Here is a 17,931-nt window from a genome sequence, read left to right on the forward strand (position 1 = left end):
ATCAGATTAGCAAATGAGACACTTAAAGTAGTAAAGGAGTTTTGCTATTTGGGGAGCAAAATAACTGATGATGGCCGAAGTAGAGAGGATGTAAAATGTAGACTGGCAATGGTGAGGAAAGCATTTCTGAAGAAGAGAAATTTGTTAACATCAAGTATAGATTTAAGTGCCAGGAAGTCGTTTCTGAAAGTATTTGTATGGAGTGTAGCCGTGTATGGAAGTGAAACATGGACGATAACTAGTTTGGACAAGAAGAGAATAGAAGCTTTCGAAATATGGTGCTACAGAAGAATGCTGAAGATTAGATGGGTATATCACATAACTAATGATGAGGTATTGAATAGGATTGGGGAGAAGAGGAGTTTGTGGCACAACTTGACTAGAAGAAGGGATCGGTTGGTAGGACATGTTCTGAGGCATCAAGGGATCACCAATTTAATATTGGAGAGCAGCGTGGAGGGTAAAAATTGTAGAGGGAGACCAAGAGATGAATACACTAAGCAGATTCAGAAGGATGTAAGTTGCAGTAGGTACTGGGAGATGAAGAAGCTTGCACAGGATAGAGTAGCATGGAGGGCTGCATCAAACCAGTCTCAGGACTGAAGACCACAACAACAACAACAACAGCAATCTATCTTACAACCAGCCTCATAAAATGCATGACAATCTACTGTGTGAGGTACAGAGCGTGATGTGGATGAAATAATTAGCACTATAAGATCATTAGTTCTACAGCTACTGCTATTTATTCGGGTAGTGAAACCAAAAGTATGGCATATTAACATGACAATTATACATACTGATTATTTCTATTGGTAGTCAGCTATTTAAAGTCTTAAAAAACATTAGACAAAATGTACAGCATATTAATATAAAAATTATAGATATTGACTTATTTCTATTAGTATTCAGTTATTTAAAATCTTGAAAAACACTAGAAAAAGTGTTTTTTACATCTTTAAACGATATGTAAGTTATTCCCCATTGGCTGACAGTAATGCCTGAAGCTCTGGAGTGCCCTCTCTCTACCCTGTATAACTGGTGGCTGCTTAGCCATCAGTATCAGTTACAGTAACTGAGGCAGCCACAGCGGGTCAGGTGCCATCGCTGTCATCCAGATGGGTAATGATACATCATTTTAGAGTATACTTTTAAAACATTGGCTTCTCTATGTAATATAGCACTGTTAATTTTGTTATTACAGTGCAAACTCTGATGATTGTCCGTAATTCAAAGGCTGAAGCCGGTCAGAAATTAACATCGACTGCGAACAAGACAGCTTTATAATAATTCTATTTTCTTTTGTCTAGAGTCACCTGTAAGACATCTGGGAGGCCTGGACACTAAGAAAGTTGATTTGCTTAATTGCTATTCTTGTCAATTGCTGAAAGTACTGAGATAAATTTATAAATCCAATGAATTCACAAGTCTCTTTGGGAACTCTGAACTGGTTCCAATTGCTATGTTCCAATGCTCCAATTTCAAGCAGTTTCACTCCCTTTGGCATTATTTGAACAATACCAGAATTGTGCAAATACATACAACACGACTTTGTGTGTCAATGTGTTAGAACAACTGGTAAAATACAATGTTTGGTGCATGATTCAAAGAGTGGCAGCAGGAAAAAGAAGCCAACAGAGTTGTTTAGGCAACTATATTCAGATAGAGTGAATACCAGTAACAGAAATTTTCACTGCACAACCAAATAAAACACTTTGGGTTGTGGGCCAAGAGCTACAAAAATGGTTTTAAAAATTGAGACTCATATGAACAATGTAAAAATTTCATGAAATCAACTAAGAAATGTCATAATAATACTGAAGAGATATTGAAAAAAAAACATTTAAAAATGTCTCAATAAAAAGAAGAATATCATTACAAAGGCCAGGAGTACTTTTTCTGTGTGAGACATCAAAATCATATTGTTTTCTAGTCAGGGTCTGTGTGATATTATGGATGGAGCTGAATCACTTGAAAACTGATACATAGGAGAAGAGAGTTGTATTTATTTCATGTTTCTGAATCATTTTGCTTATGTGCTCAGTAACCTAGAGACAAACAGTAACCTTACAGAAGGGGGAGGTAGTTCTTCACTCTTCTTATTAGCATAGTTAATACTATTTCATTTGAAAGTGCTCTCTATGGATAATCCATCATAGATGCTGGCCTTGGGTGCCTCCTTTAAGAAATGCTGCTGTGATTCCAAGTTGCTATTGTAACTGATACTGAAATAGTATTAACTGTGGAATAAAGAACAAACTGCAAGACTTTTTCTGCCACAAAATAGGCATACCTGATCAGCTCTATACCTCAGAAGTCTATGAAATGGTGTGTGTCTGTGGCAAAGTGTGTGTAGGTGAAACCAGAAAGCCAGTGAGAGATTGGACTGAGAGAATGGATTGATGGGCACAAATATCACAGACGTGTAAAACAAAGGGTGAACTCTGCAGTAGCGGAACATCACAAGAATTGTGACCAAAATACAAAATTAAAAAAAAGAAGAGCATATAAAGAAAATAAAATTTGTAGAATGAAAGTCTGGGAACCAAACAAGATTTCTAACAACAGAAGCAATTTCAATAGAGAAGATGGCCATGGGCTTCCAGTTAGTAGCTCCACACCATCAAGGAAGTAAACAGCCAGCCACAGTGCAGGAGGAATACAAACAACAACAAGGAAACTCATCTCTACAGAATGAAAATAATATTTTGATAAAATTCCCCCTATCTTTTCCTGCCTGTTATCGCTACATATCCAATGAAAATGGTCAACAAATAGTAGTCAGATAAATTTTACTCAATAACTCCACATCTTCAGAACAAGAAAGTGAAAACTCCATTTTATAAGTGAACATTACACTGGTCTCTCACTGTGTTCTGCTAATTGGAGATGCCTGAAGATCCTGAAGACACTCCCAGAAGAGTGGCTCAAATGTCAATCATGTGACCTAGCAACCTAGAAGACTTTATCTTCAAACTGAATAATCTTCAAATATATGGCAACACCATTAAATTGCAAGCACATTACCTTGGCAAGTAGTATCTGCATTTCCAAATCAGCAAATCTGCGACCCAGACACATCCGTGGACCATGGCCATATGGCAGCGAAGCAAATGGGTGTACATGCAGCCCTGAGCCACCATCATTCACTTTTAGCCATCTCTCTGGTAAGAACTGCTTAGCATTTTTCACATACTTCTCCATGCTTCCTGTTACTATTGTTGGGAATACAAGCTGCACCTGCAAATATTTGACACCAACTGTTAGATAGTAAATACAGAAGTATAAACCATTACTGATAAATTTCACATCAATGAAATAATTATCTCTTTTTATCTAATTTTTATTCAGTTCATCCTCTTTGAAATGACACTAAGTAATAAAGTACATCAGAATATATCCATATGTTCTTAAAATAAAAAAGCAGAATGAAAAAATAAAACTTTAAAATAAGAAATTATTAAATGAGAAATAACAATAAAAACAATGATAGTAGTAAAAATTATACAACATAAAAATATGACGTGCTGTAGCTCAACATACAATATGCTAGCTTACAATATAAGGAGGTGAGGCAGCCTTGGAATTAACCTGCACACCCTACTATTAATTTTTGGTCTGGTACAATGGATGGTCTGAAGATTTTTTAGGAAGTTTCCCATGTTCATTTAGTAGAGAAGTAGAGGACAGGGAAAAAAGAGAGATTATTGGATGTGTTGGTGAAACAGAAGGCTGTGCAGTGCTAGAGTAGGAGCAGGGAATTGGATAGGTGGATGAAGGACAAGTTCTAGCAAAGATTGAGGCCGGGGGGAGGGGGGGGGGTTGCAAAAATGTAAGATGTATTGCAGGCAGAGATACCACCTGTGCTGTTCAGGGTGTAGGGAGTGTTTAAGTGATATGGGCTCTGAAGCAGTCATTGAAGTGAAAGCATATTGTGTTTGTTCAGTAACGGGGTGGTCCAGCTGACTATTGGCCACAATTTATTAGTGGCCATTCATGCCGACAGACAGCTTGTCGGTTGTCCTACCCATGCAGAATGCAGCCCAGTGGTTGCAAATTAGTTTGCAGATTACATGACTGTTTTCACAGGTAGCCCTGCCTTTGATGAGATAGGTGATGCTAGTGACCAGATTGAAGTAGGTGGTGGTCAGAAAATGTATGTACAATAAAGCTCTTACCCCTAGGTCTATTACAACAGAAGGACATGGGTGTTGCATAGGTTCCATGGATCACTGTTGGAGGAGTGGGAAGGATAGTGGATAGGATACTCCCCTTTTCAGGGCATGATGAGAGATAGTAAAAATGCTGGCGTAGAATGTGATTCACTTGCTCCAGTCCTGGGTTGTACTGAGTCATGAGGGGAGTATTCATTTGTGGCCAGACTGTGTCAGTGTGGGAGATGGTAGCTGACTGGAGAGACAAGACACAGGAGGCCTGCTTCTGTACAAAGTTGGATTGTAATGTTGTCTGTGGAGGCCCCAGGGAGACCCTTGGTATATTTGGAGAGGGACTTTTCATCACTACAGATGCAGCAACCACAGATGGCTAGGTTATGTGGAAGGAACTTCTTGGTATGGAATGGGCGGCAGCTGTCAAAGTGGAGGTATTATTGGTGGTTGGTAGGTTTGATATGGATGGAGGTATTGATGTACCCTTCTTTGAGGAAGTTGGCTTGTTAGGTTGAGGAGGACCAAGGGAATCAAATGGGGAAAAAGGTGTTGAGGTTCTGAAGGAATGTGGATAGGGTGACCTCGTCCTCAGTCCAGATCACAAAGATATCGTCAGTGAATCTGAACCATAAGAGAGGTATGATATTCTGAGTGGTTATGAAGGGTTCCTCTAGATGGTTCATGGCATAGGATGGTGCCATGTCAGTGCCCATTGCTGTCCATGGATTTGTTTGTAGGTGATGCCTTCAAAGGTGAGTAATTGTGGGTTAGGATATAATTGATCATGGTGACCAGGAAGGAGATTGTAGATTTGGAGTCAGTTGGGCATTGGAAAAGGTAGTGCTCAAATCACAGCAAGGCCAGGGGTATTAGGGATGTTAATGTAGAGGGAGGTGGCATCAGTGGTGATGAGCACAGTGTCATGTGAGAAGGAATCTATGAGAGTCAGTGCAGAAATGGTTGGTGTCTTTGATATAGGCAGGGTAACAGGCTGCAGGTGATGGAACATGAGTGAAGAGATTCTCTAAGTAACTGTCTGCAATGGGACATCCTGAGTGATTTGTTTTATGGACTGTAGGAAGCATGTAGAAGATGAGAGTGTGGAGAGTTGTAGGGGTGAGGGAAGAGATAGGGGAGGGGTTCTGAGATGGTCTTAAGGAGTTGAGGAGCGACTGGAGATCCTGTTGTACGTCTGGAATGAGGTCACTGTGGCAAGGTTTGTAGGTGGATCAATGTGACAGCTGGTGGAGTCCTTCCACCAAGCAATCCCTGTGGTGGATCCTTTGTTGGTAGGTAGGATTATAAGGTCTCTCCTCGTCCCCATCACAGCCCAGCCTCCTCATTACCCCTATCAAATCAGCTGCAGTTGCTCACAGTCCACCCACATTGGCCAGAGACAGTGAGAGTTGTGCTTTCATGAATGTTTGTTTGTTGTCTATATTAGGCATTTTGGCTAAAAGCCTGCATGTGTGCATGTCTCCGACTCTGTATCTCATGTATATGATGAGCAAGAATCTATACTTTTCATATAATTGATGTCACTTTTTGTCACACCAAGAATGTTCTCCTACACTCACTTCTTTATAAGAGAAATTGATAAAAAAATTTTTAAAATACATAGCTGCAGAGATCAGTTACTAATTATTACTATTATTATTATTATGAACAGAGGTTTCATTGCATTTTACCCCTTTTGGTATGTGATAACCACCAATGATCGTGTCCTGCTGGAGTGTCCTTCCATTACCAATCACTGTTGAGTACATCCTAGAAAGATATCAGAATGAAATTACTAGATGAGTAATGCAAATAACAAAGAAAAAAGAATGAGCCATAGATGCACTGATACATCAATATTGTTAAAAATATATAACGATTAAAATAATTGTAAATCAGGAAAAGCTGAACACTGAACTTATGGTAGGAAAAATACAAAGCCTGCAGTAATAGAGCAGATAGATACAGCAGTGACACTTTTTGTAGACAAAAATAAGTGTACAGCCTAAGCAGTAGCTAGAGGTACACAATTAGAATGACAACAGCTGAGTACATCCTGAAATATTCATTAATCATGCATCTAGAAAAGTAGCAGCATTACATAGGAATAGTGTTTAAGTTTAGTTGTGCATGTATGTGTGTGTGCATGTGTGATCCATGATTTTGACTTTAATTTATCTGACATCTGATTTCAGTCACCAGATAGAAATTCACATCTCTGATCTCTCAATGTTTCTCAAACTTGCATTATGTCTTCTACACAGTCTTTTTAGCTCAATCTGCTCTTCGTCATTACTAAGCTGTGATTGAAGTCTGAATACACATAAAATTCACATTACAATACTGATTTATAAATCTCTGTGTGCACATGAGATACTAAACCTAATTATCTTGTGATATCGTCCAGATCCATTATGCTTTCATGCTTTCTCCTTTGTTACCTTTTATGAAAAGTTGACTACTCATACAGGTAAGTGGAGGATTCCAAAGAACACTTGAAGACCACTTCCTCTTTGTTTGTACAAAAATATCCAACGGCTACTAGATTATAAAGCCTGAAATGTTAGATTTTGGCAAGAAAGTCTGCTGTGCCATTTCAAAGGAACCATCCCAGTTTTTGCCTGAAGAAATTTAAGGAAATCATGGAAAACCTAAATCAGGATGATCAGAAGCAAGTTTTAACCATCATCCTCCCAAATGCAAGTCCAGAAGGCTAACGACTGCACCACCTCAGTCGGTTCTTTATGTTGGTGTGTAGAATGTGTGAGCCTGGCAACATACCATCTGACTTTTGGAAAAAACATCATCCACACAATTTCATAGATTGCAAATAATGACAAGTGCAAGACAGGGATGTAGTCTTTAACTCTTACTGTTCCATCTATACATCAAAGACACAGTTACAGAAATAAAAGAAAGATTTAGGATCTGAATTAAAATTCAAGGTGAAAGGGTGCTAATGACAAGATACATAAATGTCTTTGTTGTCCTTGTGAAAATGAAGAAGACCTATATGATCTGCTGAATGGAGTTAACAATATAATGAGTACAGAGTATGGACTGAGAGTAAATCGAAGAGAGATGAAAATAATCAGAAGTAGTGGAAAGGAGAACTGTGAGAAATTACTATTCAGATTCATAATTACAAAATAGATGTAGTTAAGGAATTCTGCTACCTAGGCAGCAAAATAAACCGTGATGGACATAAAAAGTAGACTAGCACCGGAAAAAAGGTCACTGCTGGCTAAGAAAAGTCTACTCATATGAAATATACGCCTTAATTTGAGGAAGAAATTTCTGAGAATGTACATTTGGAGCACAGCCTTGTATGATAGCAAAATACGGACTGTGGGAAAACCAGAAAAGAAGAGAATCAAAGCATTTGAGGTGTGCTGCTATAGAAGAATGTTGAAAATTTGGCAGACTGGTAAGGTAAGGAATGAGGAAGTTCTCTGGACAATCGGTAAGGATAGGAATATATAGAAAACACTGACAAGGAGAAGGAACAGGTACTGAGATATCAGACTAGAGGGAGTTGCAGAGGGTAAAAACTGTAGAGGAAAACAAAGATTGGAATTGGAATACATTCAGAAAATAATTGAGGACATAGGTTGCAAGTGATACTCTGGGATGAAGAGGTGACTGATGACTCAAACAATGTCAGTGTTTCTATAAGCTTTTTTGTGTTTATAAGTGCTAGCTACTACTGTGTGATGTGAATGCCATCTTGGTGTCATCATCTTTGTCCCATGGTGTACTGTACATTGTGAAGGGCAACAGACACATTTTAACTTACAAGGACACAAAAAACTCAGTATTTTTACTGAGACTGTATTGTTAGACCTTAATATAGATCAACAACTTTGTACCCTAGAAAAAATATTTCTGAATTCACAGGCTTGAGTAGTAGCAGGATTATAGTACAGTGTTAACATGTATCTCAAAAGTTTGTTATGATAAGAGTTTTGGATTCATTTAAGAAGTTCTATCTTTTTATGACAATTCTGTATTTCTTACCAGTTGCAATTTTTTATCGTATTTTGTGTGGCTATATTGTCTGTAATTAATTTATAATTATTGAAGATATTTCAAGGTATACATTCAGTAACAATTTCCCTGTTGTTCAGATTCTTTACTTCTATTCATTCATACAGTATTTTCATCCCATACTTTGCCTTGTTCCCTATAACTTTCTTATTCCTCTTTTTCTCTAGCTTTACTTTTACACTTGATTTGGCTATATAACTTGACGTTACTAAATTTTATAATTTTACCTTGTGCTATTTATGCATATTTTGTACTAACATCTCATTTTCCAAGTGAACAGTTTTTGACAAGGTTACTTAAAATCAGTGACTGTTCATTCATATTTAAGTTTTCTAGCGGGTCCCTAAATCCTTTCAGAAAATTTATGCAGTGATGCCATCACCATGATTTTACAGTTTGCTTGTTGTATTCAAAAATTGTTCATAAATAATTATGTTTGATCTGGATCTGGTTATGAGAGAAATAGTTGCAAACATAAATGAAAAACATGTATGAAGAACAGTGACCTGATCAGACATTATATCTAAGAAAGGAGGCTGACTGTCAGCTACTGAGACAGATGAAACAGCAAAAGGTGTGACAGGAAGACAGAGGAAAAAAACCACACTGACACACACACACACACACACACACACACACACACACACACACACACACACACAAAAGCTCAAGATGTTAGGCTTGTTCAGCGGCAAAAAAAGCCACTTGACAGTGGCTAAAAGTAAGAAAAGACAGGAAATTTGGATTGTAAGAGTTGAAACTAAAATTACAGACTACTGATAAAGAGCTGCTGTGAACCTTTACCCCAGAAGTAAATTTAGCTATTTGGAAATAGAAGAAGAAAAGTTAGTGTCTGAAGTGTTCTCAACACAGATATCTACATCTACATTTACATCTGTACTCAGCAAATCACTGTGATGAACATGGCAGAAGATATGTCTCCTTGTACCAGTTACTAGAGTTTCTTCCCATTCCATCCACATATGGAGCGTGGGAAGAATGATTGTTTGAATGCCTCTGTGCATGCAGTAATTATTCTAATCCTATCCTCATGATCCCTATGTGCATGATACATTGGGGACTGTAGTATATTCTTAGAGTCATCATTTAAAGCTACTTCTTGAAACTTTGTTAATAGACTATCTCAGGATATTTTACGTCTATCTTCAAAAGTCTTCCTGTTCAGTTTCTTCAATATCTCTGTGATACTCTCTCATGGATTAGACAGACCTGTGATTATTTGTGATGCCATTCTCTGTATATGTTCAATATTTCTTGTTAATCCTTTTTGGTACAATCCCAACACTTGCAGAATATTCTAGAACCAGTCACATGAGTTATTTGTAAGCAATCTCCTTTGTAGATTGATTGCCGTTCCACAATATTCAACCAATAAACCAAAGTCTACCACCTGATTTACTCGCAACTGACCATTTGATTCATATCCCTACCAACTGTTACACCCAGGTGTTTGTATGAGTTGGCAGATTCCAAAAGTGACTGGTTCATATTGTAGCCTTAGGGGGTTATGTTTTTTGAAGTGCACAATTCTACATTTCTGAACATTTAAAGCAAGTTGCCAGTCCTTGTACCACTTTTGAAATCTTATCAAGATTTGACTGAATATTTTTTCTTAAGCTTCTTTCAGATAGTGCTTTATTAGAGATAGTTGCATCATCTGTGAAAATCCTGATGTTACTATTGATAATGTCTGCAAGGTCATCAATATACAACATGAGTAGCAAGGGTCCCAACATGCAACATCTTCCCTACCAAAAAGTCCTCAATACAGTCACAAATTTCACTTGATCCCCATGTGACCATATTTTTGACAACAATCACAGGTGTGATACTGAGTAAAATGTTTTTTGGAAATCAAGAAATACTGCCTCTACTTGACTGCTTTGTTTCAAAGCTTACAGTATGTCATGTGAGAAAAGTGAGAGTTGGGTTTCACATGATCTCTGTTTTCGGGATCATTGCTGGTTGCCAGTGAGGAGGTCCTTCTGTTCAAGGTACCTCATTATATTTGAACTTAAAATAGAATAAGATTCAACAACAAATCAATGTCAAGGATATTGCACAGTAGCTTTGTGGATCACATCTGTTATCCTTCTTGTATATGGGTGTGACCTGTGCTTTTTTTCCAAGAATAGGGCACAGTTAGAAGACTTAGAAGATGGGCTAACTCAGGTGAAAATTCGGTATAGACTTTGACAGGGATTGCATCAGGCCCAGTAGCTTTGTTCAGTTTCAGTGATTTCAGTTGTTTCTCAATGCCACTGATACTAGGACTTATTTCATTCACATTTTCAGTAGTACAAGAATTAAATTGCAGCAGTTCTCCTGTGTTTTCCTTTGTGAAGGAATATTTATTAAAATGGAGTTAAGCACTTCCGCTTTTGCTTTGCTACCCTCCCTCAATTTCAGTTCCTGTCTCATTTGCTAGGGACTGGACACTAATTTTGGTGCCACTTACAGCCTTCACATACAACCAGAATTTCTTTAGGTTTTGTGAAATATCATTTGGTAATATCTTGCTACAGCAGTCATTGAAAGCATCATGCACTGCTCCCTTGACAGCCAAATGCATTTCATTCAGCACCTCTCTGTCCATAGCCCGAGACTGTTTTACACCCATTATAGAGTAACCTCTGTTTCTTCAGAAGCTGCTTTACAGTGACTGTTACCATGGAGATCATTAGGAATGCTTATTTGAGTAAGGACAGCCAACTAAATAAATTGTGCCCTCAATCAGAATGCCTAGACAAGGATTTTACTTCCACACTCTTTGAAAGAAAATGAAGTGTGTTAGCCACAGTACTGACATACTACACCAAAAAAAATTGAGAAGTATTGATAGAGTACATTTGTTAATAAATGTCCAAGCAAAAAATGTAAAATGCTAATAGTAGTAAAAAGATTAGGAAAAGGAAAAAAGGAAGGGTCATGTGAGAAATGTTCAAAAAGGCAAAAAGAAGTACAGGGAAAAGGAGAAAAGTGAATAAAGAAATGTCAGGAGAGAGCTATGAGTGAAGTTGGGTGATGAGCATTACACAATTGCACTGAGAGACCAGTATACATGTTCAGTTGTTGAAAACTGTTGTTGGACCCTACTCCCAAATACTAAAGGAGTGATTCTATGAAAAATTATCCTGTCTGTATGGGAGGCAACCTAAAGTAGTTATAGGAAAAGGGGCCAAAGTACTGATGACCCAGGTTCAAGGAACAGTGCATGGCAAGCAGTATTGTACATGCATGTGTGTTCAGCTGTCTAGAAGGTGAAAATGAGAGTTTTTAGCAAGGTCACTCAACTGCATAAACTATACTAGAGTGTTGTGCACATAAGGTGGTGGATGGTGGGGTGATGCACAGTAGGATGGGTACCATGTGATACTTCAGCTAATAGCATCATTCTGCATTCCTGTCTGTAGTGTGTGTGCATGTAAAATGATTACCACTGATTTTCATGTTAGTTTAGGTGTTGTGTCGCACATTATGTGTTGTGCAACAGCAGCAGAAGCAGTTTTCTAAGGCACATAAATTTTTCTAGGGACAAAATCAGTGTCCTAATATTGTAGTTACCGCAGTATTGCCAGTTAGGAGGGCAGGTAATGGCATAGGATGGAGACAAAGAGCACAATGCTAATGCTGCAAAGTATTCTCCACTTCTGTATGTGCAGAACACAGCATGTACCTACCTTCTTACTTGTACATTTTAGCCAATGCTAAAAAAATATAAGTATACAGAGTCTCTGATAGGCAATTTCTTTCAAACAACATGAAATATAGCTAACCTTTGTGCTCAAAATGAATGTTTTCAGTAACTAAACAATGTTATTGATATCAGACCGATGATCAAATTGTAGCTGTCAGCATGCAGGGAGTGACAGTTGCAAACAATGTTTTGACAGTTTTTGTGCTACTTTCAGTGTACTTTGTCTTTACCCTGTAAGGTCTCTACAGGGTACAAGTGAAGAGCTGTTAGCTCTACATACCATGATAGTTACTGAATAGTACCTATTTGACCTATCTTTTGGACAAAAAGAATATCATGCAAAATGAACCTGACATATTCACACAGATAAATTTTTCTACCTTGCCACATTCAACACCCCCCCTTCCATCCACAACCTAATGGAGAAGCCGAGAGAATGGTCCACACTTTCAAAACTCAGATGAAAAGATATCTCCAGGATCACTCCACCAATGCATCAATGTTTTTTTGGGCAGTTACAGGTCCACACTCATAGGAGACAAAAGTTATGTGGGACTTCTCTGAGGATGGCTACCCTGAACCCTCTTCAGCCTACTCATGTAAACGCCACAGCCAGCACCATCACTGCCTGCTTTCAAGTTCGACCCCAACACCTTAGCATGGATGAAAGGATTTGGTCAGCAACCAGCCTAGATTCTGGGAAAAATCGTTCAGCACTGAAACCAGAAGGTTTTTAGGGTGCAGCTTCCAGGCTTATACATGCCTTTTGCCCCACAGCTAGCTGACCAACACCATACCCCAACAAGAGCGACTTACCCTAGATTTCATACAGCCCCAGAGGCTGCCTTTGCCAAACTGAGATGTCGCCCAATCACCAACCGCAAGATATGCTCTCCTGCTCCACCTGCTCTGTTGCCAGAGTCCACACCATGCAACCTTTGCCCCTGGCCAGGATGTTCTCGTCCGTATACTCCTGTGCCCCAAGTCAACAATGATGCTGAGGTCTTGGAGGAGGAACCCATGAATGTGGCGTCCATTCACAGCAGATGCTTTCCTGTTCCCCAAGGGGAGTAGGGTGTGGTATCCACCACTATTAAATCTCTGCACTGAGCAGTGGCCCACTATTATGCACAGACAAAAATTTCTTGTTGGCTGCACTTCTCTGTGCGCAGCATGCTGCTAGCATTGCAGGCCTCCTTCACACACACATGCTTCAAACCACAGTGACTGGCCACTCATAACATTCAGCAAATGGCTGCCCAGAATGTACAATGACCCCAACTGCCAGTTCCATTAACTATGGTGCCTTATTTAATGCCACTATTGACATCTACAAGCCAGTTCTCATTGTGTGATGTTCTACTCCACAACTGGGAAGTGGTGGACCTGCTGTTCAATGTTGATTTGTCTGTTCTCTGGACTTAGAATCCAAATGCTATACTGGAACTTGGACTTTAACATTCACTATTATAACCACCATCACAGGAAACAGCACATAGCGGACAGTGGACTGCTAGTCACCTAGCGACATCTATTGGCAAAACGCAGGAAACAGCACGTAGCGGACAGAGACAGACGGAAGAGACACCTACAGGATCTGAGAAGAACTTCAACGGAGACATCGATGTGGGTAGCTTTCTGGAAAAAGCAAAAAAAGACAGAAATAAGACAGAAATGGGAGAACTGAGGCATAAAGTGGAGGAGATAACTGATTTCCTAAAAAACCAACTAGGGATACTAATACAAGAGCAAATAAAGAAAACTCTAGAAAAGGAAAGCCACCTAGACACAGAGAAAACCAAAACTGATGGAAACAATATAAAAACTAAATGCAAGAACAAAGTTAAACCAGAGGGAATGACAATATAAAGAAATCCTCTGCTCCAGCAACAAAATCAGCTACAAGTCCAAATCAATGCACATGAGCAACATAATAAAACCCGAAATCAGGTTAATGAACTAGAGGAACCGACTTGGAGTACTGTGATAGGGAGGAGCTGGTACAGAAGAAACCAGAGTAATAATAAAACCATAATATGTACAAAAAAAGACGAAGAAATGCAAGCAGTAAAAACAACAGCGTGGCTATACATCGGTAACTTAAAGAGAACCACCACAACTGCTACAGTAGTGAAATACCTTAACAAGAACGGAATACTGGGACAACTAGAACGTGAAGAACTGTACACACTGGATGCCAAAAAAGCTTTCAAAGTAGGCATTCCGTTTGAAAAGCTACAAATCACACAAGAACCAGAATTCTGGCCAGAAAACATAAAAGTATGTCGATTTTGTTTCCCAAGACGATCAATGGAAGAGGGAGCAGAGCTCAACTAAACTAAGACGAAAACCAGAAGAGCAAGAAATAAAAGCAGTCTTGTGGAATACAGAGGGAGTAAAAAGTGCTCTTAACCTAACACCAACAGACATTCTGCAAAACTCGGATCTTGCAGTTCTAACAGAAACCTCCCTGATAGACAGCTGGCAACATAAAGATTTCTATAATTATCACCTAATGGCAAAGAAGGGAGAAAGAGGACAACCCATGGGAGGAATATCTATCCTACTGAAACCCTGGATGACGCCCCCAAAAAAATCATAAAACAAGAAAATAGTATGCTAGTAGAAGCAGCAAACATAAATATAATTGCAGCCTATTTTAAACCACACACAAATGCTGTAAAAATAATTGATGAAATAGTCACACTCATCAAACCATGCGACAGCAAACCCGCCATTATTGCAGGTGATCTCAACTGCAGAATAGACACAGAAAACTATAAAACAAAACTAGTCATTGAAACCCTAGAAGAAGATGGTTTCACCCTACTTAACGATGTACAGATACCTACATACATATGCCACAATGGGAAAAGCACCATTGATATCGCATTAACAAGAGGAGAAATAGAAGGAAGTATTCAACCAATATGCCATGACTCCATTACTCCTATACGAAAGCACATTCCAATGAAGATAGAAATAAATATCGTCATGTCACCGCCAGCAAGAAAGACCCACCAAATCACACAAAGAAAAATTTATATAGAAAAATTAGCAAACCAGCAAGAACAATTGACACAAATAGAAACTTTCATAGAGGAAGGAGACCTTGAAAAAGCAACAGACCAAATAGAAGACCTAAAAAATTCAGTGATACAAACAATCCTCAAAACAAGAACGGCAAAAAGATGGTTCGATGCTGAATGCTACAGCAAAAGGAACACTGTTCTAAGAACGCTCCACAGACTAAGAAACCAGCATGACGAAGAAACATACAAACTGTACGCAGAAGAGAGGAGAATTTATAAAAAACTAATAGAAGAGAAGAAAAAAGAATACATAGAAAGAGAGGCAAAAAGAGAAGCAGATGAAGCAGAGAAAGACCCATACATAGCAGCAAGACCAAGAAAAATGGCTCATACAACAAATATAAACCTGAAGGAATGGGAAGACCACTTCAGTAAGATACTGAACAAACGGGGAATCAAAACACCCCCAAAGAAAGAGAAACAACATCAAACTAAGGAATATATGGGAACCTCTAAATGAAGAAGACGTGAAAGAAGTAATAAAAGCACTGAAGAACAAGAAAGCAGCAGGACCCGATAATGTATATCATGAACATATAAAATATGCAAAAGAGGCCCTCCAATACATATGGACCAAACTATTTAACAAATGCCTGGAACTTGGAAGAATTCGACACAATGGAGACACTCAACAATAAAAGTTCTCTACAAAGGTAGAGGAGACCCAATGGACCCAAACAAGTACAGAGGCATAGGCCTGGAAAATACTCAATTCAAGATGTTTTCAAAGATAATAATACAAAAAATCCAAGCCTCTGTGGACAGTCATCTCCCAGAATGACAAATGAGTTTCATATCTGGAAGATCAACACTTACGGCAGTCAGGATTCTTCTAAACAACATCGACGAAGCGCTACAAAAGAAACAAATGTTCTACACAGTGTTCATAGACTTTACCAAAGCCTTTGACCTATTGGAAAAAGACCTCATAGTCAGAAAACTGGAAAACACAATGGGAGAAGATAGCGTACGGGCAAGAATAATCAAGTCAATCCTCGAATACAACTTAATCACAATATCAGACAACCTCTTTTTTTTGAACCCCAGTCTGAAATCTAATGGAGTCTTACAGGTTGACCCAATGAGCCCTTTGCTGTACATTATTGCCACTGAAGAAGTACTCCGAATTGGAGAAAATGAAGAAGATGTGCATGTATATGCATACGCTGACAACATAGCCGTAGGTTCAACAGATATACATAAACATAACAAAGACAGAAATGGTAATTTTCAGAAAAGGAGGCAAAACACCCAAGAATGCAAAAATCAGCATCAGAGGACAAAAAATAAAAATCTCATCAGACTTTAAATACCTAGGAGTGACATTGCAACCAACAGCCAAATGCTTCACAAAACATACAACAGAATGTGCAGTCCAAGCAATAATAGCAATACAGTACATCAAAAACATCCGCCTACTCAGTCTAGAAACAACCATGAAATTATTCAACACAAAAATCTTGCCAATCCTGGCCTATGGGATGGAGGTTATATGGGACCACCTGACAGAAAAAAATCTAGAAACACTAGAAAAGGTAAAATCGACATGTCTAAAAAGAGCACTAGGTCTCTCAAAGACAACAAGATCTGGACTAGTGTACCTGCTAGCGAGAGAAACATTCCTAATTGAAGACATCAGTCTTAGATATATGATGCCACATACCAGGGATTCCAGAAAGCAACTGAAGATCATGGAGGACAACTAGACTTTCTATCCATGGCTTTCATCATCTAATCTGCAAAAACAAAACGTATCATGACCCAACCACAAGATGTGTATGTGAACTGTGTAATGAAGCCTGTGAATGATATCACATAGAACTGTGCAGTAAAAGAGTGAAATCGATAAATGAATATGCAAAATTGTAAAATGTAAATGTAAAATGTTAAGCAAAGTAACTGTATATGGCTATTTGGCTGCAATTTTATTAAATTAAAATATATATAATTTCCACAAGTGTTCATCTACAACTCAGAGCCCGGTGACAAAATGATTTTGTATCAGTGTTGTCCCAATAAACTGCAGAAATGTGCTGACAAGATGTGGTACTTTTAAAGAGACACATATCCTCCCCACACCAACACCCAACCACCCACTTGCACGCATGCACATGCACACGCGCGTGCGGGGAGCACACAGACACACACACACACACACACACACACACACACTCTCTCTCTCTCTCTCTCTCTCTCTTTCTAATCCCTGTTCATTCACTTCCTTGTCCACATGTATGCAGGGATTTACAGGAGCCCAGAAAACACAATTTTAACATACAGTACTATTTAATTTATATTACATCTCACCAAACTGCAAACTCCTTGTTGTCATGAACTTACCTTAGCATGCAGTGGTTGTATGATCTACACTTTCCACTTTGCAGTCTTTGGGATTTGCTAGACATCTTACTGCCTTCTTTTGTTTTGAGTGTACGTTGATATCAGATTTTTCTGATGTTTATATGAAATATTGCAAGATATAAGAACTGACACTTGGACTTATTATTGTTCATGATCACCAAGGTCTTTCATTATGCACAGGTAGAATAGTACTACCAGTTTCATATTCATCCATAGCACTGTTGTTGCAGTCTTCAGTCCAAAGACTGATTTGAAGCAGATCTTACAATGGCACTGCATGCCCTTGGGTAATATAATGGTTACAGCTTTCTCTGCTTCCAGCAGTTCACAGTCTCAACATAGCAAGGTCATGGTCACTAATGTTATTGTCAGCCATATTGGCAGTTGTCCCTGCAACTACTGAAAATGCTGCTGTCCCCTTCAGGAATGATGTGATTGTCTGGCCTCTCCGCAGATATTCCTCTTTTGTAGTTGGTCCTTCTATATGACTATCTACACAATTGAAGCAGGAGAAACCACCCCTCTCTGGCAAGGTCCATGGTTCTTT

General features: G+C 38.7%; 1 protein-coding gene across 1 annotated transcript in view; it reads right to left on the minus strand.

The window, feature by feature from the left end:
• The window catches only part of LOC126199564 (probable cytochrome P450 301a1, mitochondrial), a gene marked incomplete at its 5' end in the record, with an annotated part of 110,084 nt that overhangs the window by 10,397 nt on the left and 81,756 nt on the right, over positions 1-17,931 (minus strand). The window contains 2 exons of the mRNA XM_049936486.1: positions 3,028-3,240; positions 5,858-5,936. Of these exons, the coding sequence (XP_049792443.1) occupies positions 3,028-3,240; positions 5,858-5,936 (292 nt within the window). The remainder of the gene's footprint in view (positions 1-3,027; positions 3,241-5,857; positions 5,937-17,931) is intronic.

The sequence above is a fragment of the Schistocerca nitens genome, chromosome 8 (genome assembly GCF_023898315.1).
Source record: "Schistocerca nitens isolate TAMUIC-IGC-003100 chromosome 8, iqSchNite1.1, whole genome shotgun sequence".
NCBI classification, from domain to species: domain Eukaryota; kingdom Metazoa; phylum Arthropoda; class Insecta; order Orthoptera; family Acrididae; genus Schistocerca; species Schistocerca nitens.